Source organism: Heliangelus exortis, chromosome 6 (assembly GCF_036169615.1).
Source record: "Heliangelus exortis chromosome 6, bHelExo1.hap1, whole genome shotgun sequence".
In the NCBI taxonomy this organism is placed as follows: Eukaryota; Metazoa; Chordata; class Aves; order Apodiformes; family Trochilidae; genus Heliangelus; species Heliangelus exortis.
Genome location: NC_092427.1, coordinates 30,538,897 through 30,566,572, shown reverse-complemented (window position 1 = coordinate 30,566,572; position 27,676 = coordinate 30,538,897). Strand labels below are relative to the sequence as shown.

General features: G+C 43.0%; 2 protein-coding genes across 2 annotated transcripts in view; both read left to right on the top strand.

The window, feature by feature from the left end:
• Positions 1-13,464, top strand: part of PSMD14 (proteasome 26S subunit, non-ATPase 14) — a 49,903-nt gene extending 36,439 nt beyond the window's left edge. Inside the window, exons 8-12 of the mRNA XM_071747546.1 lie at positions 4,343-4,450; positions 7,271-7,345; positions 9,486-9,611; positions 10,811-10,873; positions 13,040-13,464. Coding sequence (XP_071603647.1) covers positions 4,343-4,450; positions 7,271-7,345; positions 9,486-9,611; positions 10,811-10,873; positions 13,040-13,138 — 471 coding nt within the window. The 3' untranslated portion in view covers positions 13,139-13,464. The remainder of the gene's footprint in view (positions 1-4,342; positions 4,451-7,270; positions 7,346-9,485; positions 9,612-10,810; positions 10,874-13,039) is intronic.
• A 3,826-nt stretch (positions 13,465-17,290) lies between these two features.
• On the top strand, positions 17,291-23,969 carry TBR1 (T-box brain transcription factor 1). The gene is made up of 6 exons (XM_071746241.1): positions 17,291-18,419; positions 18,833-18,987; positions 19,311-19,432; positions 19,820-19,978; positions 20,855-20,916; positions 23,123-23,969. The coding sequence occupies exons 1-6, from the start codon at positions 17,728-17,730 to the stop codon at positions 23,967-23,969; spliced, it is 2,037 nt and encodes a 678-aa protein (XP_071602342.1). The 5' UTR covers positions 17,291-17,727.
• The last annotated feature ends 3,707 nt before the right edge of the window (positions 23,970-27,676 follow it).

Sequence of the window (27,676 nt, the reverse complement as noted above, 5' to 3'; positions counted from 1 at the left end):
CACTTGTCTTAGATTGTGAGTAACTATGATGAAGATTAATTACAACTATCCTCAAATGTCTTAAGTACACTGAAGATAATTATACATTTTGTTTCTAAAAATACAGGCAGGCTCTACTGTGGGTTGTTGACCCTGGAGAAAATGCTTTAAAAATGCTGTATAGTTATTGTTTTTTATATTATTACGCTTTTTTAAGCTAAGACAGATGTACAAAAAGATGCAGTTTTTATTTTGTATTGGCAGCTTCCAAATATTTAGTATCTATTTCCAAGAGCTGCAATTAGTAAAGCATCCATGGTACTGAAATCCACACATCCCACAAGCTAATTATATTTGCAAGGTCAGATTGAATACATATTTTCAGAAAAATAAAGGGTTATATAAATGTGTCTTCTACTTGGCTGTTATATCACAGTTTGTTGATCTGGAGTATAATGTGTACAATTCACAAATTTGTCTGATAACAGAAAGTGGTGTGTGATTGTGTTTATTTTACTAACCAGTATATTCACAGCAATCACTTCCAAATATCTCTCCAGTAAAGATGTGTTAATTACAAAACAGACAAGGTCTTCTATTATATTAAAGCTACTAACAAGAAGACAGCAGGAATCACACATGTAAATAGCATCATCAACCCCTATTTTAGTCCTCTGTTTTGATCTGTGAGTTGCGCATAGACCAAAGGTGCTATTAAAGACTCAGTATTTGAAATAGGCAGCATTATATGAACAAAATTTATTCAACAAGAAAACAGACCTTTAACATGAATTTAACAAGCCTGAAAAATTATAAACTCTCATATGCTGCAGATTCATGCAGTGATAATAAACAAAAAAGGAAAGTAAGAGGTTTCCTTAAGCTAGCCAAACTGCTAATGGTTTTGTTATAAGCTGTCTGCTGTTGAAGTGACCTCTGAAAAGTCTGAAGGCACTTGTACTATGAAAAATTTAAATGGTCAGAGTGGTGAAAGAGTTACACTATGGAATTGCATTTTTTTTAAAAATCCACCTTTCTATTTCTTGCAGATATCCCAATGACAGACTTTTGTTTAACTTTTTATGTCTTTACAGAAGGGGAATTTAGAATGAGGCTTGGAAGCTGTAGGTTTTTCTAAATCAGTGCACATTAGGTTGTTGTGTTAGTACAATGAAAGCTTAACATTTTTGGATGAGAAATTCTGACTTCTTACAACAAAAATATAAGTAATTGAGGGGGTTTTGTGCTGCTCTTAATTAATCTGTTGAGGTTCTTTGTTCAAAATACTGTGTATAAAGTTTACATTGTTGAATACGGGGTGATCTTGCTGTCATCTGATTGCATCATGCTGTACTTCAAAATACACAAATGTGGAGTGGAGGCTTCATCTTGTACACACCTCCAAGTTCTCACCAGGGCTTTTTACTTGAATCTTACTGTGGCATAATTAACACCTACTTCACCTATTGCTCATTAGTACACTGGACATTAATGAGTCTATTTATTTTCACATAATCCTCCAAAAGAGTGACTGATCTGTGCTCACTGTGAAAAAAGCCATTACATTTCATGGAAATGAGTATATAGGATTTATTGTTGTATTTATATGTTTATTGCGTATTAGGTCTAAATTTAGCCTTCGGGTTGTTGAGCATGTTAGTTTCTTTAAGATGGTTGCTATAGTGATAGCAGCAAATTCCTTTAATCTTAGTGTAGTTAAAGTGTTTAGTTACCATTGGTCGTCGCAGTGCAACTGAGATGAGAAAAACATTCATACAGATACTCGTCTGAGGTTGTAGAAATTACACTTTTCCCTTTTTAAGGCTTAATATTTGGGATTTTAATATTTTGTATCATGTTCTGTTAGATTTTTCCTATTTGGAAATACTTGCATTTCATTCCTTCAGGAGGATAGGTAGAGTGGGCAGTTCTTTCCCATGCAAGTAGTACATGAAATGTAACAAAAATTACTTCTGGTGAAGAAATGCTAGAGTAATATTCAGTATCACTCACAAATATTTTAGCTGCTAGTTCTCATGTAATTTAATGTGAAATTTTTCCAAACATAACCTGGAGAACGTGAACTGAAATGTTGAATTGATTATCAAAGCCAAGTTTAATCAGTATTTTTTGGTTTTACGTTTATTTTACATAACTCAAGTCCCAAAACAAATCCATACTGGAAAATGCCATTCATTCTTGGATAAGCTCAGCATTGTCCAGTGAAGTTCTCAGTTAACTCAAATCTAGAAGCATGGTCATTAGTTACAGAGCAGCTCCCCATGACTATAGTATACTGCATGTTTCTTGCTCCTCAGGGCAGATTTTTACTTGCTTGGGTTTTGGTTTTGGGTTTTTTTTTTCCTGATTTTGTTCCTTTGTGTAGCTGGTCTCTAGAGAACCTGTAAGGGGTAATTTTTTTGCTTTGCTTGACTTTTTAAGCTATATTGCTTGTTTGTTAAAATTTAGCATTTCCAGGTGTTCATAAATTAGAGCATCTGCTTAAAATGGAACACAGAAAAATATTCACAGAAGCTTGTCATAATCGTTGAGGTATAGAAAAGTCTGATAGTGACAAAAAAGGAAAAACTACAATTATTTTGTGTGCTACAATAAAGGATGTGTAGATACAGAGAAACACTTTCAGATCTTTTTGACAATTAAGGTTTGTTAAATGTAATTCCTTTTTTGTAGCACAGAGTATCAGAATGGCATGTTTCTGCTGCATATGAAGTCTGAATTTTGTTTTGGTTTAATTACTGCTCAGAAAAAAAGTTGTCAGTGTTAACTCACTTTAAGTGGGTCACAACCTAACATTTTTAATAAAGAAGATTTTTTTTTTTTTTTTTTTTTTTTACATTTTCTGCATGCAGTTTTAAGATATGACATACAGAGATGGATCTGGCCTGTCAGCTGAGAGTCCAAGCAATAGCCCTTAGTGGCCCTGAGTCACTAAACATAACTGAAGTAGCTGTCTCTCAAAAGTAAATACAACAGGTGATAAGTTACTAGGCTTCTTTAGTTTACACTTGTTTTGTTTTGTTTTTTTATAAACGCCTGCCAATTAATTTTACTTCCACATGGATGACCTCAGTATTTATGTTACGCTCCTAATAAATTGAATGTGTATTTAGTTATTAATATTTGTGTAAATTAAGAGGAAAATGCTACAAGGCGGGAAACTCGTTCTTGCTTTTTCTGCACTTTCAGTGACAGCCATTCATTTCAAGTTTGTTCAATATAAGTTTGGTTTGGGTCTAATACCTCAAAAAACTAAACCAGTTATATAATCTGTTGTTGTCCAGCCTGTAGTATGCAGAGGAAGGAAATAAAAATGATTGTAAAAATTATGTTAAAAGGAGATTTAAACTATTTGGTCTAAGGAACTAGAATAACTTTTCAAACATGCAGATAAGTTGCCTACAAAGTAATCCTGGTGCTGTTTCTGTGCACATACAAGGCTATGTGTTCACTGTTCTACCTAAAAGACTGGGGCCTGAACAAGAAATTACAAATCTGTAATGGCAAATACCCAATAAGAGTGGATCTGAGTGTACAGTTAGTATGTTCTCAGTTCTGTTTTCACGCCATGTAGTCACTGGCTTGGGGTCTGAGTTGTATTGTATGGGGCTGTTTCTCTGTTTCCAAAGATTTTCTTAGACAAATTCAGCATGGGACAGAATAAAAATCTGTAATAGCTTTATTTTCAATGAAATGGCACTGAATACTATTTACTGTGTACCTTTAAATCATAAATGACCTTGGTTTTCTTTTACTTTTTTTTTTACTCCTGAGTATGACACTGACAAGGACTTTTTAATCCATCAGATGCTTTATAAACCCTTTTGTAGTCACAAGAAGCAAAAAGCATCTGACTAGAAGGGAATACGTGGGGCAAGTTCCTTGCTGGCTATAATTTTGTTGTCATTTCAAGTATTGTGGTAGTATAATTGATGTGACAGGACTGGGTTTTAGATTCAGTCCCTTAGCTTGTGCTCACTTTCAGTTTTAGTCTCTCTCTGTCATTCATTTTGATTGGGTAAGATTTAGGTGACAAACATATGCATGCTTTTGAAGCTTAGAGTAAGTGTACATAAAAATTCAATATTATATAATGATATCATGTATATAAAATTACAGCTCCATGGAAAAGATAATAATTGGTGTCACCTTACAATACAAGGTAGTGTAGTGTGCTGATAGCATAGCCAGCAGGAGGCTCTTTTTTATTAATATTATAATTAAATGATTTTCTGGATAAAGGCCAAAAACAGATGAGAGTTGATTGTGCCTTGTCCACTGTTGCTTGGCACTATTAGTTGCATTTTCTAAAAAGAATTGACTTGACATCTTGTTTTTACAGGTTGTTATTGATGCCTTCAGATTGATCAATGCTAATATGATGGTCTTGGGACATGAACCAAGACAAACAACTTCAAATCTGGGTCACTTAAACAAGCCATCTATCCAGGTAAATCCAGTGTTGATGGTCCTGTAAATTAAAAGATTTATTCAGCAATTTGGGGGGAACTTACCTAAAAGAAATTAGCTACAAATTGTTTATTGTTTTCTATAGAATTTTTCTGTATGCAGGCATTTATATTTTGTGATTCATCAATTCAATTCAATATATTTGAAGGGTTTAAAATTTAGCCCTAAATTAGCTTCCTAAGTGGGACTGCATATATAAGCATGTACTGCAAAGGCTAAGGTACAGATTTATGGAAATGAAAACTTTTAAAAGTGACAATTGATGTCATACTTTGTGATGCAAGATAGGTACTGTTTTCAGTACTGTAATTTAAAAACTGCTGCTTATTAACATCTCAGCTTGCATGCATTAAATAATACCTGATTTTTGTGTAATGTGGTAACTTGATGAAAAAAATGGTGGAGTGGTATATTCAATTGAAATGTTTGATTTGCTTCAGCTGTGATGTTTTCCAGTGTGTTGTCTTGTTTCTTTGCAAGCATTTGTGAAAATTATTCAAAGTTTGATTTCTGCAGTTGACTTTCACTAACAAAACAAGAATGTTGGTCTTCAATGAAGCAAACTTTATTTTGAGAAACAGCTTCTGTCCTGAAACAAGTATCCTCTGGAGTGATTAATGCTTTTATCTGTCATTCTTCTGCCTCAATGTGTTTTTCTATTTTCTCACCTGAAAAGTTTCTTCCCTTACTATGCATTCTGAAAGTCACCTGTACTTGCAACCATGAAGCCTGTGCTCTTTTGGTCTGTTACTTGAACATTAAAAGTAATATTTGCTAGGTAAACCTCCAAGAAAAAGACCATACACTAGTCACAGTAGAACTGAAAAAAAGGCTGAAGTTCTGCTGTAAGAGAGCCATCCTTTGGGCGTTACTGTATCACCATACCTCTGTCTTTCAAAACATTAGTTGGTTTTATTACTAATTCATTGAAACCCCTTAGTATTTATAAAAATACTAACAAAAAAAAAAGTCAGACAATTAAAGAGAGTCTGCTTCAGAAGGGTTGTAGTGTTTAACTTTTTGAATTTGTGAAAAGTGAATACTAAAATGCTTATGAAATAAGCAGCAAATACTCTTGATTGGGTACAGGCAAGCCTACGCTTGCATATTTCAGGTCTTTTCAGGACCATGTGTAGTGACCTCCCATGTAAACCCCTATAGTATTGTTCAATTTGATTATTTTAAGATCACTGTCACTACAGCACGACATATTTTAGCCATGGGAGTTTTGGGTTTCTGCTGTTCGAGTGGGTATTTTTTGTTTGTTTTGGTGTTTTGCAGGCTGGCAGTCAGCCGTTGCAGATGTCACTATTAAGCTAAAAATCATAGTTTAAAATTATATTCTGTTCCTAAAACTGCAAGGGGTCTTTCAGTGTTGTTTTGCTTTTATTCTAAGAATGAATAAAATTTTGACCCAGTTGATTTCAGCTGGTCTAGAACCTGGGATTTTAACACATCCCTTAATCTCAGGAATAGGAAGAGTATGTGACTTGACTCCTTTTATGGTGTATTTTCTTGTGTTCCCTTATCAACAGCTTTTTTTACTTGCACTTTGTGCATATAATTTGTAAGGGTTGTTGGAATGAGTTTCCATTTGAAACAAAACACATGAAGAGCAATCTTTGCTTTACATTATTTTATGGATTTTGATCTAATCTGTTGCAGTGACTAAACTATAATCACTGTTCAGGTTTGTAGTGGAGCGATTGTATGCAGCGAAAATAGCAGTGAAGACCACTTATTGCTAAGGGCTTCAACCATAAGAATCTGTATTTTACTATTTGACTGATAAGTGGCAGAAGTAATGATTATATGTAATTGCTTGTTCTTGTAAATGTAACCATTCCAGTGGTTGTGTATCTTTGTGTATGTGCTTGCAGAAGAAATCTCTTTTAAATGTATGTGTGAGAAAATTTTCAGCATTCATACAGGTAATTTTGGAATGCTGAAGAACTGAATGCTAAAGTTCTGTAAGATACAAATGCACATTATTTCTGTAGAGTTCTAAAGAATATATTTAAACATAAATAGGTGGAATGAATGAAACATAAACATTTGACATTAATTCTGCTTATTTCATGTATGTTTAATCATATTTCATTTCTAAATGTATACTTCATATGTAAAATTTTATTTGAAACTTTTTCAAGTTCAAGTTTTAGTTGTGATGAGGATTTATTGTAGAATTTTCCTAACCCCACATACCCCTGGATATTAATCCAACTTATTCTAATCGTGAAAGTCAAAGAAAAATTATGTAATGCCACATGAGCAAAATAGAAAATACATGCATGTAGGTGTCACTTAACCTAATTTCAGTCAATCGGACTGTGATGTACAGATTTAAGGACAAATTTGCAAGGGGTATAATTATGATGAGAAAATCTTTCTTCATTTAAAGTTAAAAAAAGAAAAAATAGCCAAAATTATTTTGTTTGTAACACAGTCTCATATTTTAATAGAAGTGAGGAGAGAGGAGGGATTTGAGAGAAATAGGTTTGTAGATATGTATTGGTCAAATGTGTGCAGTTACCAATTTCCCCAGGAGAGTTGTTACTGTGAAAAAACCTGTAGTTTAGAAATAAAGTGTAACAGGAAGGTAACAAATGCTGAAAGAGAAAAAGTAATGCTGTATTTACTTTATACCTAGTTAGAGTCTCTGTATTTGTTTCTTTGTGATTTTTCTTTTATTTAAGTGATGATTGAGGATAGCTATATTTAAATTAACTTCTCCCTTCTAATATTTCTTCATTTCAGTGGTGGGTGATTTTTATGCAAACTTTTCTCTGGGTTTTTACAGGCACTAATTCATGGACTAAACAGACATTACTATTCCATCACCATCAACTACAGGAAGAATGAACTAGAACAGAAGGTATTTATTTTAGCTTTTATTCAGAGGACAACAAATACTGTACAAACTACTTAAGATTTGTGGCAATACTATGATTTCAACTGCTGATACTTTCAGTGGTTGTTTTAACTTTCCTGGAGTAGGTGTCCTCTATTCCTGAAAACACTTAAATATGTAATAATGATGATGAAACCTGCCAAAACCACACTCTTAATATACATATAAATAGTTTGACAACATTTTTGTCCACATGTTTTATGGAAGGTCCTCATGCTGTTCTCTGTGCTTAACAGATTTGTGATAAGTTTCAAGTTTTCAGTGATTAAGTTGAAACACACATACTAGCTGCCTTAGGTTTTCACAGGCTAGAATTCCTGAAACTAAAAGGCTGTTTTCCATTTTCCAAAATTGAGTTGTATAACCAAGGAATGTCAGGTTTTTTTATTGGCTATAATAATTTGACAGAAGGTGCTTCCCATTCATATGAATGCAGCTCCCCAAGACTTCCCTAAATATCAGGAAGTAGTGGTGTCCTGGATTTACAGATTCTGTCCTCAGTTTGCCTATATATGTTCATGGCCTTGTTAGGGTGTTAAATTGATGTCAGAGTTGGATGAATATTTACGATGATGGTTAGAATAGTTTCCTCACTTAATTTTGACTTTTCAAGGGCTAGAACCCCAATATTGAGCAGTGGAAGAATGTACACAGAAATCGGGAAGTCAAGAGGATCTGTGAAACGTATAAGCCCTTTTAGAATGGTATCAGACTTTCAAGACTTCACTGTTACTGGAAACAGTAATTTGATTCAACAAAAACAGATCTCTCAGGGAATGTCAGTGAAGCTTCCAGAGTTTATTGCTCCAAAATGCATCAACGTGGCCAGTCCGGTATTTTCTGAATCTCCAAGTGTGTATTTTCTTTAATGGCTTTACATATGTAAGCTACTACCTTTTCAAGTAGGAAAATAATCTTGACCAAGTAGGGAAACTTCAGTCTGTGAGGCAGCAGCTATCTACACATCTTTCACAAGGAAGGTTCATACATATCTCAGCCCCCTCCTCGTGGTGGTGGTGATCTGTTATCTCCATCTGTAGTAAGAGTACATGCTTCATGTATTTTGATAAGGAGCCTATCACACCAAACCATAATTTTAAAATCCAGAGAGCCGAGCTAAACTGTCCATATGTCCAGTTTGCCTACAACTCCTTCTGTCAGTAACTGAGATCTTGCTAATACAAATTATGACACAGATTTTCGACTTAGTTCGTATGTTCCAAAGCCAGGTTTCTTTGGAAGCTGTAAGGTATTTTTTTCAGATTATAGCAATATACAGGTAATTATGGCTTCTCAAGGATGTCTACAGTAAATGTTCACAAACTGAAGGCAAGCTGAAACTTCTGCTGAGAGAGTCCACTCTACAGTCCTCAAGGATACAAAAAATCCACAAAAATATGCTTTCTTTAATCATCAAAATCAGGAAATTGCCTTTGTTGCTATTCCTTCACTCTTTCAAGAATGTAGTCAGTAAAATCATTCCAGGTGTTTCTAACAGTCCCCACATTTAGCACCGTCAAAACTCTGTCAGTTTATCATGAGGTTTTTAGGGGTTTACTTTGTAGGACAGACAGACACAAATCATGCTTTGGTTGCTCTTGAAGTTCACTTCTTCACAACTATGGCACCTGCCATACAATTCAGGATAATCAGTGAAACCTAAATAACTACTTCATATACTTAATCCAAGCATTAAAATATTTTTCAACTTTGTCAGAGGCCAGAAGCTCTAACTATTCCTTATCTGTCAGCTAAAATATTCACCTTTCTGTTAGCAATCCTACAGTGCAATTGTGCATTCTCCAACTACAGCAAAAATTAAAAATTACAAAATAAAAGCCTAAATATTATTGTAAATGTGACCCCGGTTTCCACACCACAGTTTTATATTTAAGATTCAAGAAGTTTCATCTTGAAAAACTTACGCAAAAATCTACTGTTTGCTGTAGCAAAATAGCTGACCATTGTATTTCCTATATTTAAATATGGTAAGATAATTTTTAAAATGTTTTTACTGTTATAACATTATTTTCTGTAAAAGATATATACATAATATTATGAATGTATTTTATGATGAATGCTCTGAAGGGGTTTTGTTTTGCAGATGTTGCTAAATTTGCATAAGAAGAGTTGGATGGAAGGTTTGACACTTCAGGACTACAGTGAACATTGCAAACTCAATGAAACAGTTGTGAAGGAGATGTTAGAATTAGCTAAGAATTATAATAAGGTATTCATATCCCATAATGATAGTATAACTATAGATCTTTTTATGAAGAAATTTATTACTTAATTCCAGATGCAAGAAGATGGTTTTCAGAAGCATTATTCAGACTGACTAGAATTCAGAAGGACTGGACTTGTAGTTTTGGGGTTTTTTTATTTGTATGATTGATTCAAGTGGAAAGTTTCTTGGGATTTGGTTAATTAGCCACAAGCATGGCTTTAATGGCCTCCTGGAGGCTGTATTTCTTATTAATCAACTATGTATCATTTATATTTGAAGTTGCCTATTAGCTCTTCAGGCTTTGCTGCTTCTTGCTCTAAGCTACCAAAGTGTTCAATTACATGTTTTTCTTTGAAATGTGAATAAACACATCAACTTTGTATTTCTACTTTGTGAAGAGAATGTAAGATTCCTGTAGATTAGAATAAGCAGTTGATTGTATTCTTCTTTTTTTCTTTGGTCATGGAATACTTGACCAGTATAGCAGAATAAAGGTTATTTGTATTTTTTTCAGTAGATAGTATTTTGAACACATTCTAGAGCACAATGGAATGTGCTTTTAGGTGAAGAAATTATTACTGGTGTTGTAAGAAAGAGGAATTACAGTTAATTGTGCTGTTTTAGTACTGGCACTTACACATAGAAATATTTTTTATAAATACAAGATCTCAACAAGCACTCTGTGAGTAGTAAGCATGTCAGTCATTCTTGACAAGTGCTATTTTTTTACTTTTTAAAGTCCTGTAAAACAAAACTCAGTGTTACAATCACTAATTAAGCCAGTGGATTTCCTTTATAACAATATATTAAAATTTACTTTGAATTTACTTTATTGAGCTCAAACCTCTAGTAGTTGAAGCAACGTAGATAATGTTATTTTTGTTTCTCCTTTAGTAGTTTAACTGTCTTCAGGTATCTTAAACTATTGATACTGATCATTTAAGATTTTTGCTTAAAACCAGTTTTGTGAATATCTGACAATAATGCCATTCATGAATATTTGACTTGATCTTTTGCACTAACTCTTAGTAATTAAAATTACGTCTGCTGAGAAGCTAAATACCTTCTCTTCTGACTTTCTGAAATGTTTACTTTTTGTTGTTTTTGTTTTAAGAAAGAGAATTATATTTTCAGAATCTTGTGGCTTGGGGAAAAAGTAAATGAAATCTGAAACAGTGACCTTTGCTGTGTTTCTTTCACAGGCTGTTGAAGAAGAAGATAAGATGACACCTGAACAGCTGGCAATAAAAAATGTTGGCAAGCAGGTGAGGTGTGATGAATTAGAGTGAGGTGGAATGATATGTTTCGTTCATTCTAAATATTAATTTCTTTACATGTGCATAGGTGATTTTAGTTCTATGTGCAAGATATTCTCAGTGCTCCAAATAATTTATTTTTGTTGAAGACTTATGTAAGGAGCAAGGCTTTGACTGTAGGTAATCAGCAGAATATCTGCAAGTTGTATTCTACGTGCATTTGCATAACATGCTGAGGAGCAGTTCTGAGATTTGGTGGGGTTTATTTCTTTTTTTCTTTGTAAACTTATTTCCAAGAACAGGCATAAAGGTATCAATGTCTGTGTAAGAGAGGCAAAAACTGCAGAGGCTTTAAAAAATATAGTAAAAATGGTAGTAACTAAAAAAAAAGTGAGAGTATTGTCTATACATTACCTTGGCTAATGAACCAGTTCACCCTTATCCTCAGTTCACAAACACACTGTCCATGCTTAGCTCCAATATACACATATGCAAGTAAGCTGCATTGCTTTGTATTGCTGTTGAAGAAAAAGATTTTAGGACCACAGCTGAAACTGAAAACACCTACTCAATTTATTCTACTCCTCTGTGATGTCAGGATGTAATGTCTTTGTAGAAGACTTGACAGAGAACTGTTTCTACATTTGATTTCAGGTAAAGGTTGAGGAAATGTGCTCTGATGAGGGAGAGGAGAGGAGAGCAAACCAAATTTTTAAGAGGTTGTGTTCAAATTCAAAAAGGGCTATGAAAACAAGAAATGGTTTTTAAAATATCCAGCATGTCCTTAAAGGACCAGTATTTATTGTATTGCTAGTAGCAGTAGAATCTAAAGTATGCTGGATTGCTCTTATGTGTCAGCTTCTAGCAGCTATGTCACAACACATCTGCACTATTGTTCAGTCACTCATGTATTTTTGTAACATTCAGAACAATGGAGTTTATGCACACCTACACATACATAAATACATATATAAAACATGTAAGATGGGTTGTATTTTAAGGGTTATGATGCCATTTCAACAGAAATTGAGTTCCACTAGTTTTTTTAATCATTACACAAACATGAAAAAGAAAATATCTTTTTTTATACAGGTCTTTAAAAAAAAACTTTTTATTTAATTATAAAATGCTTTAGTTAAGTAATTTCCAATATTTTATTTTTACCCATCATCTATAAAAAGCTTTGTAAACAAACATAATCACAATAGGGATATTATGTTATTGGATTGCATATTTTGGTAGGAACAGACAATTAGGGAACTGTATGATCTTTGAAAATGGGTTAAGAAAGACAGTTTGTTGTAGATGTTTTAGTACACTTTTATGATAATTTAGGTGGGTTCATTAGATTCTGACAATAGTTCTCTTAAAAAAAGTTTAAATTCTCACATGATTGTCTTCCCTATTTGAATGTCTGTACACACATGAGTGGTACAATAATACTACAGTACTTTGGAGATGTTTTTTAAATTGCCTGATAATGTTGCAGTACTTGGAGATTAATTACTTAATCTCAATTCTGAAACTGAGGACATGGAGTAGTATAGTTTAGAACCAGAAATAATCTTGTTCTGTGCAGATGCCCACAAAAGCCCACATCAATTGAGTAATAGTGTGTGTGGATGTGTATTTTCAGAACACTGCTCAGGCTTAACATTCTATTTTTCAGAACATTTGAACATAGCGTTGTGTGTTTGTTCAGTTTTGCAGGTATAAATACACTGATTTTCTTGCAATCACCACAACTCCTCAAAGGCTGTGTTAGATTAAGCTTGAATCTTCCAAGCATTAGAACACACATTTGTACAAATATATTCAAACAAATTGTAATATACCGGAACTAGGATTAAAATATTTGCCTTAGTGAGACGCATAGTAAATTCTACATGCTGTGTGTTGTCCTTAAAACTCACAGCTCTCATGGCTACTCTTCAGATGCTGGATAGAAATTTACTTCCTAAATCTATCCTCCATCTATCTGAGTGTTAGCACGGGCTAATAAAATCTTATTCATGGAAATGCAGTCATTTGCTAGGCCTCATTAGAATGGAAAATCTAGGAGTATTACTGGCCTGTGTTCCTTACTTCACAATCATTTTAAATAGACCTCAAGTAAATGAAATCCTTCAGAGATGTGTTTCAGTCTTTTCTCTCACGGTATCCTTTCTATTACAGGACCCCAAACGTCATTTAGAAGAGCATGTGGATGTGCTGATGACCTCAAACATTGTCCAGTGTTTAGCAGCTATGTTGGACACAGTTGTATTTAAATAACCAATTTACTGTTTGTGATGTTTTCTGTGTATATTTGTTTATTGTTTCTAATACCCACAAAACAGAGACTGTTGAGGCTATATTTGATTAAACAGAGACATCTGACTTCATTTGCAATGTAAGTGCAGCACTATAACACCTTTCAGTCTCTAATTGTGCAGTTTCTTCAGTTTCTTTATGTCAGGGTCTTTACAGATTCCAAAGCATTCAAGAACACAATGTGGGCAAAAATGTATTGCATTTTCATTTAATATTTTGGGGAAAAATCAGTAGTATATATATATTTTCATTGCTGCAACATAATAAAAATACATTTACAAACCTGTCTTAAGTTCTGGAAGGCCTTTTTTGTGGGCAGCAGGAATTAATAGTGTAGGAAAAGTGTTGATAAAGGTTTATTTCTACCCAGTATAATTCTACTGAGCTATTAATTGCTAGGACAGCAAAAATCCTCTGACCAAATTTAGTTTCCATTGATTACCAGATAGAATCACTGAGATTAAAAAAAAATTGAAATAAAATCTGTAGTAGTGCTGAGTTGTGAGGTTGTACAGGAACCAAAATGCTGAAAATTCCTCTGCCTGCTCCCTTTCAGTATTTTTCAAACCCTAATATCCCCAGAAGACAATTGACCTTAAGAAAATTAATTCAGTTTTGCTGGTAACTGAATCACACAACTCACAGGCAGTGTCATAAATAGCAGTATTCTGAGAATAAGCATTAAAGTGATAGAGGCTGTTCTAGATTATAGGAACCCTCACTCCTGTGAAAGAGGAACTACATGAGATATCCATATAAATATATGGAAAGTGTCCCACTGTAATATGGCATTTTAAACTCTTTCTACTGATGAGAGAGGAAAACACAGGGAGGGCAGGTGGTTTGGCTGCTTGGTTTTGAGCAGACAAATCCAAATAACTGTGGAGCAACTTTGGGCCAGTGGCAGGGAGCTGGTGGGGGGATATTTTGTTTGGATTTATTTAGAATTGGGTGGTACTTTGGCTGGTTTGATTCTTTTGTCTGGGATGAAGTGTTCTCTTTTTGTGTAATGCACAGTATTTCAGGGTTTTTTTTTAATGGCAACAATTGTGTCAGGCAATCTATCTAAAATTAGATATCTGTTTCTGTGTCAAAGATGATTTTCTAAAATTTGACTTTTTACTTGCATTGTACAGAAATAGTCGATAAAATTCTTACTTTACACTTGGTGCCCAGTAAATTTCCTATTTCTTTACTCATTATCATTCAAAGGTTTTTCTTTTGCTTGGGATTTATTATTTAAGCCTTTTAATTTACTATTTTAGAATAACTCTCTCTCAAAGTATATTTAGCATGCATTTACTTCAGAGGGAAACATGCAGATTTTTGCAGCTGCCCTCCTTATGGCCTTCCCTCTGCCCCCACAGTAGGCAGCATAATATCAGACTGGGAAAATGGAGACATACCAAACCACATTTGCCTGCGTACAGTTAAATGGGAGTGCTTTCTGGCAGTTAGCACTAAAAACCTGTGTATCATCCAGGAAGGCTGTACTTGGGCCTTCCCCTTGTCCCATGTGTGCATACACTGCTGCACCCCAGGGTGAGATGGGGCAGGAGCTGATCAGGGGACCTGCCCTGGGGCTCATCTGCCAGCAGGGCTCTGCATCCCTGCTGCTATCTACTCCCACACGCACGTGTAACACCACGAGGGAGGCAGAGTTTGGCAGGTCGTGGGTAACATGGCACTGCGGAACAGGAGAGGAGCTCTCACAGTGCTGCAGTGTTTTATGTGCATGAAAGGCCGGTGTGAGCAGGGAGACAAATCAGTGAATCTTGTGTATTCTGCATTAATTTTGACAAGTGTACATCTTGCTAAAGGGAGTCTCTTGGAAATGCAGATCTTCTGTAGTATGAGCTTGTGGTGTGGTCCCCTGCTTCCTATCCTCTCATCAGTTTGACTTGGAGGCACAATTTTCCATTTACTAAGATGACTCATGAATAATCAAAAGGCTGTTTTGGGGGGCATCTTTCTTCATTTTTGTCCAGTACTTTGGAGCTACACAGAGGATTTGGAAGAATGCGTGCATGCGCTAGCCTGAAAAGCAGCAGCCCATATACCACCTTGGAGGAAGAAAGAGGTTTTCAAGTAGCCACCTTCTGAGCCTCCAGCCTCAGTGGAGTAGACCTTCATTAGCAGCTTGACCCCTTGTCACCTGTCAGCACGAAGGACAGGCATATTGTATTAACAAACCTCTCTCCTTCTTTCTATGACGATTTTGTAACACCACCTGCCATTGCATATCCCCCTATTATACCAGTTTAGGAGTTGTGCACTGAGGATTTTTGGCATATATTAGCACTTCCGTGTGATTGGCAGTGTACCACTGAATTCATTGCAGATCCGCATCTAAATGGGTAGAGTAGCTCCGTAATTCAGGGCAGCGTTTCCCAGGGTTTATCTGCGTTTCAGCCCGTCCCTATTACCTTTCTGTCAGTTTCAAGCAGAGAAAGGGAAGAGTGAGCACACTGGTGAGACAACTGTTGGAAACATTAGTTAGAACTGATATTAATAAAACTATATTCTTCGTACTGAAAGAAGATGTAGTAGAGGAAATTGCATGCACTGTACCACCCAACTGTGAGTAAAACAGTGAACTGCTTGCTTTTTTTTTTTGTTAATTTTGTCATAAATTACTTTATTAGAACAATTTCTTCACAGAGAATAGGTGTTTGATGGCTTCTATGCCACACCAAGTAACCAAACAATCTCATGTCTAAGCAACAGAAAAACTAAATGACCATGGGACTTGAGAGCATTGAAATACACATTCTGACAAATCATCCTGGTTCTAGTCTTCTCTGGATTTGAGTTTCCAAACTTTCAGCCTCACTTCAGATAATTATACACTGGTCTTGTGTTTATTATGTGATGACCCAGGCTGCATTGACAGTGGAGTCTGAAGCCAGCTGCTTCTGTCACCTGGAAAGAGATGTAAATCTGCAAAATGCCTGAAGTCCAAACTGCAACGGGGAAAACACGAACGAAATGAAAAAAGAGCTCCTCCATGCGCAAAAAAAAAAAAAAAAAAAAAAACCAAAAAAAAAACTGGTGCTTAAAAAAATTCTTAGGCAAGCTTGCCTGAGAAGGGAAATAAAGGCTGATGCTGGGCAGAGGCGGGGAGGCGGGGGGAGAAAAGCATGTCCCCAAAACTCTTCAAGCGTATCTTCACGCTTTGATGGGTCCTGCTTCCCATTAGCCCGAGGCCCCCACGGTCCCCCCGCAGGACCTGCCAGCCCGTCAAGGAGGGGTCCACGGGGGGCGGGCAGCCGCAGCCCCGTCCCCGAAGTTGTGCGAGCCGCCCGCAGTGCCGCGCTCAGCCACCGCTCCTGGTCGGGCATAGGGACCGGGCCCCAGCTGGGCCCGCGCCTCTTGCGGAGAGAGGCCCCGGGTAGAGGGTGCCGCCGGCTCCACAGTCTCGGCTGCTCAGGGTCCCTCGCTCCCCCCTCAGCCTGCTGCCCGAGCACGGGACCGTCAGGCAAGGCAGCGGCTCATGACGAATCTGTAACAAAAAATCTCCTCCCTCCTAACGCTGCCCGTGGGACTGAGTCACAGAGCGAAAACAGGCATCAAGTGGAAAGAAACCCAGAGTCGGATGGTAGATGGATGCCTTCTGCGCTGTTTTGCTGATAATCCCCGGCATTACGGTTCCCAGATAAAATATTTATTTACTAAAGAACCCATAAACATCGCGTCAAATACATTAGGGCACTTGGGCTGCGCGGCTTATGATTATTTCAGAACTTAACAGAGACAATACGCGACCGCTCTCAGCAGGGACGGAGAGTTGTATTTTCCCCTGCGAAGCAGACACGGGTGGGAAGGGGTGGGGGCGTTGCGCCGGGGGGGTGGGGGGAGGGATCGCTCACGAGAGCTGGGGGAGAGGGGCTGCGCGCCCCGAAATGGGAGGCAAACCGCGCAGGTGAGCCGAGGGCAGCGGCTGCCCATTCCTGCTCCCCTCGCAGCCGGTCCCTGAAGCCCCAGAACCCAGTGTCCTCCCTGACACACAAAGGCGGGGAACATCCGCGCAATATTTGGGGAATCGAAGGGGGTTTGATTTATTTTCCAGCCGTAGTAAAAAAAAAATAAAATAAAGGTCACATAATAATGAGCTCTTACAGCAAACACACTCTTCCCTTCCCCCTTCCCTTTCCTTCCATCTCACAATAAAATCATCTCCTTCAATTTGCCATGATCGTCGCGACCGGGAGCCAGGTGATTATCCTAATTAATGTCTATCTAATTAAATTACTGTCAGCGGTTAACCAATGGCAGAAGCCGTTTCATCCTCTCCATAAGCAGCAAGATCAAAAGTGAGTCTTTCCTGATTGCTGCATAGTGTCAATTGGCCAATCTCTTCTTCCAGGGAAGAAAAAAAAAAAAAAAAAAAAAAAAAAAAAAAAAAAAAAAAAAGTAAATCAAACGTTTGGGAAGCATTTCGTGGATGAAGTGCTTTCTGTCTAGTGAGGGTCCCAGGATGTCTAGCTTCTGATACTAAGGAGCCCTTTCAGATCCAGGGACTGAAGGGTTATTACTGTGGTGCTAGAGCTATGCAGCTGGAGCATTGTCTTTCTCCCTCTATCATGCTCTCCAAGAAATTTCTCAATGTGAGCAGCAGTTACCCACATGCAGGCGGATCTGAGCTTGCCTTGCATGATCATCCCATTATCTCGACCACTGACAACCTGGAGAGAAGTTCACCTTTGAAAAAAATTACCAGGGGGATGACGAATCAGTCAGATACAGACAATTTTCCTGACTCCAAGGACACACCAGGGGACGTCCAGAGAAATAAACTGTCTCCCGTCTTGGACGGGGTCTCTGAGCTTCGTCACAGTTTCGATGGATCTGCTGCAGATCGCTATCTGCTCTCTCAGTCCAGCCAGCCCCAGTCTGCTGCCTCTGCTCCTAGTACCATGTTCCCTTACCCCAGCCAGCATGGACCTGCTCACCCAGCCTTCTCCATCGCCAGCCCCAGCCGCTACATGGCTCACCATCCTGTGATCACCAACGGAGCTTATAACAGCCTCCTGTCCAACTCTTCTCCACAAGGCTACCCCACGGCGGGCTACCCTTACCCTCAGCAGTATGGCCATTCCTATCAAGGAGCACCTTTCTACCAGTTCTCCTCCACTCAGCCGGGGCTAGTTCCCGGCAAGGCTCAGGTCTACCTGTGCAACAGGCCACTCTGGCTGAAATTTCACCGGCACCAGACGGAGATGATCATCACGAAGCAGGGGAGGTAAGACACCGCGCGGACCCTTGCCGGGTGTCGGGGCTGAGACGCCGGGCTCTGCCGGTGGAGAGACCCGGAGCCTTCGCCGCCCCGGGGAAGCCGCCCGCCCGCCCGCCGCCGGAGCCCCTGGACCACCGGTCGCCGCCTGCGCGGTGCCAGTCCCCTCCGGGGCAACCCTCCCTGCCGCCCCGCCGGTCCCCGCGCTCGCTGTCCTCATCCCTTCCCCGATGAAACAGCTCGATGTTTCGGGGAAGGAGTTTCTTTTGATTTTTATTTCCCAGTTGCTACCGGGAGCCGTGAGGATAAAGCATAAGGGGCTGCTTCCTCCGCGTGTGCCTGTCGCTGCCGGTGCCTTGCTTTCCTTCCTTCTTTCGGTCTTTTTTTTTTTTTTTTTTCCTATAATTTTTTTTTCTTTATAGGCGCATGTTCCCTTTCCTAAGTTTTAATATTTCTGGCCTCGACCCCACGGCTCACTACAATATTTTTGTGGATGTAATTTTGGCGGATCCCAACCATTGGAGATTTCAGGGAGGCAAATGGGTTCCTTGCGGCAAGGCGGACACCAATGTACAAGGCAAGTTCCTCCAATTAACACTTTTCCCGACACATATGTAGGTGAGAATGATTAATTAAAGCCTTTGTCGACTGGCTCTGGCGACTTCTGAATGAGAATGGGCCAATGATGTTTTTTTAAAAAAATTAAAATAAAAATGGGTGGAGGAGAAAGTAAAAGGTATTTGGAAAAAGCTATTTTAGTCCTTTTCAATTAAAATGGAGCTTCGGCAGTAAAATACTACTAAGTTTAACGGGGTCCTTCGACCTGGGGTAATGCTGCAGTGACAAAACCGGTGCATACGCAGGAATTGCGATGTGCTTGTTTTTTGTTGTTTTGCTTAGGAAACCGGGTGTACATGCACCCCGACTCCCCCAACACGGGAGCCCACTGGATGCGCCAGGAAATCTCCTTTGGGAAACTAAAACTAACAAACAATAAAGGAGCATCAAACAACAACGGGCAGGTCAGTGCGTGAAACGCAGATGCTCAGACTTATTTTTATTGTTCTAGGCAGAATCCTGCCGATTCCGAAAGAACGTGTATTTTTTTTTTAGACCGTGTCTGCAGGTGAAAATAAACGGGTGGTGGTGAGGAAAAAGCCCTCCCATTTATTTTGCCACGGGCTTCGTCGATCCGAGCGCGTTGCCCGGGCTGACACCGCTGCCCGGTGTGCCCGGGTGAGCCGGCGGCCGTCCTGGGGAGGAAGTGGCGGGGTCCCGGGGAGGAGGCGGCGGGGTCCTGGGGAGGTACCCCGCGCCTCGCCGCCCGTGGGCATCGCTCTCTCGATCCTTCTCGCTCTAATTTCCTGCTCTTCCCGCGGCCCCTTCCTTCCTTTTCCTCTGCCTGACAGATGGTGGTTTTGCAGTCCCTCCACAAGTACCAGCCCCGCTTGCATGTGGTGGAGGTAAACGAAGACGGGACGGAGGATACCAACCAGCCGGGCAGAGTGCAGACCTTCACCTTCCCCGAGACTCAATTCATAGCCGTCACCGCCTACCAAAACACCGATGTAAAGAGCTCCCCGCTTTATCCTGCTCGTGATCGTCCGCGCTCCCTGCAGGGCACCCCGCAGAGGCCGGCCCGGCCGCTGCCTCCCCTCTCCCGAGTCTTCAGGAGAGGGGGTTCCCTTTCTCCCCCTTTATGCCATTCTGTCCTGACTGACACTGGCGAGCCCCGACCCCCAAGTCCTGAGCTCATCCGGAGCCACCCGTGACACTCCACGTTTGCCCCGGCAGCCCCTCGCCGGGCGCCCGCTGCCCTCCCCACCAGGCTGGGCAGAAATCCTGCCGGCGGCAGAGCTGCTCTGCCGGGAGCTGGGCGTTTATCTCGGCGTTTATCTTCCAGTCGGAAACGGCTCAGTTAGCTGTTAAGCTGTTAGCTTAAGCTTAAAGTCTGCAAAGATCAATTAACAACCTCATTGATTGCACCGGGGGTGACGGAGCAACTTCCTCAAATTAAAAGCTCGTTAATGCCTGGCTGCGTTTTGGAGTGGTCTGGCTTTGCTACAGACTGGTGCACCCTTTTTCAAGTGACATATGTTCAGTCCACATTCTTGCTTTAATTATGTTGCTCGATGCAAATGTGAACTCATAGCTATGGTTCTGCGTACGTTTTGCCTAATTTCTGGATTTAAATATATTTGTACCCATGCGGTAAGGATACTGACACGTCTCGAAGTATGAGGTTAAATATTAAATTTCATCGTACTTTTTACAATAAATATTAAAATTAGCCTGTGATACCCATAAGCATGCCAAAGCTTTATTGTGAACCTTTTAAAGGCAACTTGATCGATTAAAGCTCGATCCTCTAAAAAATGTGTTGCCTGTAGTAGGGTAGATTTTCAGGCTTTCACAACGTGCTCTCTGATCCTCTCTTTTCCTAGATCACACAGCTGAAAATAGACCACAACCCTTTCGCAAAAGGCTTCCGAGACAATTATGACACGTAAGTAAACCGAATTTTTATTGCCATACTGCCTGCTGTACGCACGTGTCAGTTGGGGGAAGCTTTAGGACGCGGCTTAATTTTCACACCGAAATGTGAAATGTCGGGTTTTTCCAGAGCCCTCCGGGGGAGGAGGACCCTCAGGCTTTCCTGGTGGGGCGGTGGGAGCGGAGAGGCTGTCCCTGTGGCTGAGCTCCCCACAGCCTGCGGCCACCTCGGCGCTCGGGGGCTGCGCAGCCAGCACCTTAGCCTGCGTCCCCCGTCTTGCTTTGGCACTTCTGGCGGTTTTGTTGTTTCTTCCTGCCACGTAGCTTAGCGCCCTTTTCCAAGTTCCCGTTTCACTTGTGCGCAAGGGCTCTTGAAAATGAACACCAGCAACCCGGGCTCAGTCCTTGAGCAACCCGCAGAGTCTGAATAATCCCAGAGCCGGGATCCGGCGAGAAAGTAAATTTCTTCGTCTCGTTTTGTTCTTCTCTGTGCTGATGGGAGAGTTGTTGTTGTTTGTGGGGTTTTTTTGTGTTTTTTTTTTTTTTTTTTTTTTTTTTTTTTTTTTTTTTGTGGGTTTTTTTGTTTGTTTGTTTGTTTTGTGTGTGCGTATTTTTATTTCACCCCCTTCTGGGTGGAGCTAAAGCCCCCAAAGTTTTAATCGCAGTTTGTCCTCGTGCTGCCTTTGCCCGTCGGGCCGTTCCCAGGCATCGCTGTTTGACCCACCTGGCCATGATCCCTGCAGAAGCTGCTGCTGGTGACACCCCGGGTTCTGTCCCGCGGTGGCGGCATCAGCCCCTGACTTGCTTCCCCACGCTTTCGTCAGCCCTGTGGGCGCTGACGGCCGCGGCCCCGGCCCGGAGTGCAGGCCCTGCGATGCTCCTTGCCCAGCTTGGGCCGTCCCAGCAGGAGCTGGCGGGCACAGGGCGGCCCACACGCCCTGTAGGCGTGAGCAGCTTCGGAGCTCTCCAGTCTCTGTAAGCTCCGGATGTGCATTTGAGAGGGGAAACCTCCTTTTCACATCTTTTAATTCTGTCGGGGAGCGGCCTCCCATGGAGCGCCTGAGCCCGCGCTTAACTTCAGCGCAGCTTAAGCCTCCCTCAGCTCTGACCGGGGTTCGGCATCCTTAGCAGCGGCATTTCAGAAACGCGGTGGAAACGTAACCGAGCCCTGAGAGGGCCTGAGGCCAAACGTGGGGCTCCACGTGGAGCTCACCTCGTGGAGTGGCTTGTCGTGTGGCAGCTCTCCCCATGGGCGGAGGTCGCGGCGGGGAAGCCGGGCCGCTGCCGGGAGGAGAGCGGTGGCCCCGGTACCATAGAGGGCGGCAGCCTTGCCTGCCCAGCCTTCGGGAAGCTCTGCGGGAAAGACTCGCGGCCTTTAGAAAGGGTGCGTGGCCTTCGCCTCCAGACACAAGTGCTTTTCTCTTTTTAATAGGAAAAAAACTTTCTAGGGCGTCACTTGAAAGGAGACGGGGGGGAGGGGAAAACTTCAATGTTGTCTAGCACGTTGAATTTGTTTAAGGGCCAAGTTTATTTTGGATAAGAAATTCCAGGAGGCGTGGAGGGTTAATTAAAGCACAGTTTTAGCCTGAATTAAATACAGATAGTAGTTATTCATCCATTAAAGTTTTTATAATCGCAAATTGCAGCCCAGCATGGGAGAATTATATATAGGCCATGCAGGGAACACTGGATGAGTCTGGTTTTACATTTCCTACAGTAGGTGTTTAAAGATTAGCTTAATTTAAACTCGGTAAAATGTTGATGGTTCGTCTGTGACTCCCAATAACAAGTGTTGAACAGCCGATAGAATTCTGTAGTCTGCCATTCGGGCTGTTGGCGGCAGATGACCGGGTTGCCTGTTGCGCATATGGCGGGACTGGTCAATGTGTTACCGCGTGGGATTTCGAGCTGTTGGGATGCCGGGCTCGGACCAGATCGAGAGATCTCTACCCTGCCTATGAATGGCCAACCAGTTCCGAAGGATTTGCTCTCCGCGTCTCCCCGTCATCCGTCTTCTCCCCCGTTAAGGCCCTCAGCGCTACTGGCGCCGAAGGCCGCGCCCGGAGAGGGAGCGCAGGCTCCTGGGCAAGGCATAAGCGCGCTGGGGCGGCTGCTATCCTCCCTGTCCTTCCCCCGAGGGCTGAGGCCACCCGGGTGTCGCGTCCAACAGAGGCCCGGACTGCGGCCAATACTCAACTCTGTCCCCTTCTCTTGGGCAGGATCTACACGGGCTGCGACATGGACAGGCTGACGCCTTCCCCCAACGACTCGCCCCGTTCGCAGATTGTGCCTGGGGCCCGCTACGCCATGGCCGGCTCCTTCCTCCAAGACCAGTTCGTGAGTAACTACGCCAAGTCCCGCTTCCACCCCGGGGCAGGAGCGGGCCCGGGGCCCGGCGCCGACCGCAGCGTGCCCCACACCAACGGGCTGCTCTCCCCACAGCAAGCCGAGGATCCGGGGGCCCCCTCGCCTCAGCGCTGGTTCGTCGCCCCCGCCAACAACCGCCTCGACTTCGCTGCCTCCGCCTATGACACGGCCACCGACTTCGCCGGCAACGCGGCCACGCTGCTTTCCTACGCGGCCGCTGGCGTCAAGGCGCTGCCGCTGCAGGCAGCCGGCTGCGCCGGGCGGCCTCTGGGCTATTACGCCGATCCCTCGGGCTGGGGGGCCCGCAGTCCCCCGCAGTACTGCAGCAAATCGGGCTCCGTGCTCTCCTGCTGGCCCAACAGCGCGGCCGCGGCGGCGCGCATGGCTGCCGGCAACCCCTACCTCGGGGAGGAGGCGGAAAGCCTGCCCCCCGAGCGGTCCCCCTTGCCAGGCGCCGAGGACTCCAAGCCCAAAGATTTGTCCGACTCCAGCTGGATCGAGACCCCGTCGTCCATTAAGTCCATCGACTCCACCGATTCTGGGATTTACGAGCAGGCCAAAAGGAGGCGGATCTCCCCTTCGGACACCCCGGTGTCTGAGAGCTCCTCGCCCCTCAAGAGCGAGGTACTCACCCAGCGGGACTGCGAAAAGACCTGCGCCAAGGACATCGGCTACTACGGCTTCTACTCGCACAGCTAGGCGCGGCCGGCCCGGCCCCGCCGTCCTTTTGCACAATAACTCCTACGCGTTAGCGCACTGACCCATGCCCCTAGTCGCCCCATCCGTACCCCTGGCCCGGCCCGGCCCGGCTCAGCCCGGCAGGCAGGGAGGCAGAGCCGCGGCTGCCACCGCCCCCCCGGCCCGCTCCCCGGCCCGGCGGTGCCCCGGGGGTGCGGGGGACACCGCCGCTCCGAAACCCACTGATAAGTAGGATGCTTAGACTCTCTCAAACCGTACAGCGCTTCCTTCCTTTTACCACGGATGGATACTAGGGGTTAACAGTAATACTGGGAAAAAAGAGCCTGTGAAAAGCCTGTACATAGTATTTAGTTTATTGTAAACAATTCCTTTTATTTGGTTCTGTTTCTTTCTTATTTGTTTAGATTTTTTTTTTCTCATTGTTAAGTCACAAGACTTAGATCCTGTTAAAATTTCTTTACCCCTTCCCCTGTGCTCCCTCTTCCTCCTACCCCTCCCCAGGTAAACACTTTTTCTAAATTCCTCTGGAAACGTAGAGTGAGTGGTCCATAGCTGTAGCAGCGAGTAATGGGTTTCTCACTTTCTCTGCAATTCCTCGCATGAAATAATTACGCTGTGCCCTGGGCTAACACAGATAAGGAATAACTGAGCTTTCCCTTCAGAAGAACAGAAATACGTGTCGTAGAAAAGTCGATTAAAGTAGCGCGATGCCTTCCAAAAGCAAAATTAACTGCCTCTGCATTTTTCTTTAAAATGAGTAGCTCGACATCAGCAGCATTATTATTTTCATGGTATTGCCCCCCTCCCGCCCCCAAGTGCCAAATCCATTACTGGTCCCTGCAGGTGCCAAATATGCTGACAAACTTCAGATTTCTTTGCAGTTTTCCCCTCTTTCTTTGTATTGCTGTAAATCTTTGTAATGAATAATCTAAAAAAAAAAAAATATAGATGACTGAGTTGTTGGTAACCATAGTGTAGTCTAGTGAAGATGAATTGTGAGTTGTATATTTTACTGCATTTAGTTTTCGAATTGACTTTTTCATAAAGTAGCTATCAGAGATCTGACTTCCTGGGGAATACAATGCACATCGAAACTAAGAGCGGTCATTCCTGGCAATCTCCTATTGTACTATTGAAGGAGAACTAATAAATATCCCTCCAGGTCTACTCCCCTCACTCTCTCGGCAAAGCAGAATAGTAAGTCTTCGAATTTTGAGTAGCAAATCTATACAATTAACACATTTTTATATGAAAAATAAAACAACCAAAAAACACAACCAACCAACCAACCAAAAGACCCCAAACCAAACAACACAATTACAAGCTGAAATATGCATCAGGATAAATATTTGGTCTAGATTACACTCGACGGGGAAATTTCCTAATTGAAATTCAGGGTCATAAACGTGTGTATATTTTTGACTCTTCTGTAAATCGAATGTTGTGATTTTTATATTTGTTCTGTTACGTCCGTGGAACTGAATAATTTATACCAGTACATGCTCCATTGAGAAATGTTTCGGGGTTTGCCCGTTTGTATCGTCTGTGTATAACAAGTAAAATAAACCTGGAAAAACGTTAACGTCGCATTGGAAAACACTTCGCCATTTTTCAAGTACAGGTTTTGGTGGGGCCAAGGCACCAGCATTAGGTGCTGCCGCACGCGGCTCTCGGGCGTCTCGAGTACCGCCGCTTCCCCCGCCCACCGCTTCGGGGTTTTTTGGGGGGGACGAGAGCATAGGTGCCAGTGTGTACACAGCGTGGCCAAGCGAGGAGGTCTGTAGCCGGAGAAACTGTAGATGAAACCCCGTCGAGGTTGAGAGGTTTATAATTATCCCTGTGTTTGGCGCTTAAAAACACTGAAAGCATTTTTCAGGCGGGAGAGTAGCCCGCCGGTGGTGGGGGGCCGCCTTCGCTCGTGGAGCAGCGGCGAGGGGCGCAGTGCTGCCCACCCTCAGCCTCATCTCATCACCCCGGGGAGGGGGCTGTGCTGGCGGAGTCCCCACGGTGTTCAGCGAGGTGCCTGGCCGGGCCTGTCGGGACGGGTGCCCTTTTGGAGGAGCAGCTCTCCCCGCTGCGCGGGCTGACGCGGGAGCGGAGCAGAGAGAAGCTACCTCTTCCACGGCACCTCCTCTCCCTCTGCCGACCTTTTCGTGATGCTGCCCTGCCCCCTCACGCCCCCCGCCTTTAAAAAATACCTATCTGTAGGCTTTGGGGAATGCGCCATCCCCCGACACCCGCGTGGGTCGGGGTGCTCAGGTGCTTGGGGTAAAAAGTCCAGTTTTATTTTTTATTCCTTGGCGGGGGAAGCGCGGGTGCGGAGCCACCACGGGGATTTAGTCCTGTCGCAGTATTGACAGGAGGGACCTCAGCAGCCCAACTTCACCAGCCTTCATTCCCCCCCTGCATCCCCCAGGGTGCAGGTCTCTACCCGCGCAGGACCCCTGCGCTCCCAACTCCTCCGCCGCCTGCAGCGGCACGTGCCAGGGGGGGCGAGGGGCGCGGAGGGGAGCGCGGGACGCGGTTCTGTGGCGGCGGCGGCCTCGGAGGGCAGCCGGGATTCGGCGCCCACTCCGCGGTTGCCTTCGGGCTCACGGTGTTAACCCAGTGGAGTTGGGGGGTGGGGATGCGCTGCCGCGGGGCATCATCGGCCGTCGTACGGAGGGAAGCCCCTGCCCGGAGCGAGACCATGGAGGGCAGAACCCCAGGGAGGGCGTTGGGAGGCCGGGCCCTGCGGAGAGCGCGGGCACCCGGGGCGGCGGGGGGTGCGCGCCCCTTGCCGTCCCCCTGGCACCGAGCGGCAGAGGCCGCGGCGCCTCCCGGGTCCCAGTTGCCTGCGCCTCTGCGCGCCCGGGTCCTCGGCTGCCTCCTCAGCGGCGCAGTGAGGGTCTGTCCCGGCGCCCTGCCAAGGGCTGCCCGTACCCGGGGAAGCAAGGTTCTGAATAGTGAAATGCTCCCGGCCAGGTAAAGCCGGCCTTCCCGCCCCTCCGCTTCTGCCTATCCCGCCGCGTTGCCCGCCCGAGAGGGCAAAGGGACAGGACCGAGGGACCGCGGTGTTGGCAGGACGGGAGCCCGGTGGGCAGCTCCCGGGGAAGCCCGCCGCCTCCCGCCGAGCACCGGCCAGCAGGCATCGGGCAGACCCCTCGTCCGAAGTGGTTTTGCTGGGTTTTATTTAGTGGGGGTTATCCCGCCGGTCTGGAATAAATACGTAACGTGTGACAGGTCTGAACAAAATCCTTCCTTGTGCGTGAGTGGTTAATGTTATTCCTTAACTATTTCGACAGGATAATTCCATAACTATTTCTGCGAGAGATTGGAAGACATAAGGGCTGCAGACGTAAAAAAGGCTATTTCCTAGGTAGGTCGCTTTATTACTCTTACAATTTTTTAGATTATTATTAGAAGTGCACTTTGTGTATCTGCTAAACATATGTTTACTGACACGTTAGAATGTTTGCATTCACCTCGGATCGAACACGGAGGTTTTGACCCGGTGCATGTAAATGATAACACAGTTAAAGTGCGCTTAGTTTAATCGAAGCAGACCACCCTGTATGAATTTGTTAGACCAGCAAATAAGTGTATTAATTTCTCATGAAGTATAATTTGTCTAGTTATTCTGGGAATGTGAAAGGGTATTTAATGTAATTATTTTGTAAAAGTATCTATTCAGTAGCCCCTTCTTTGCTTTATTTGATGTAACACAG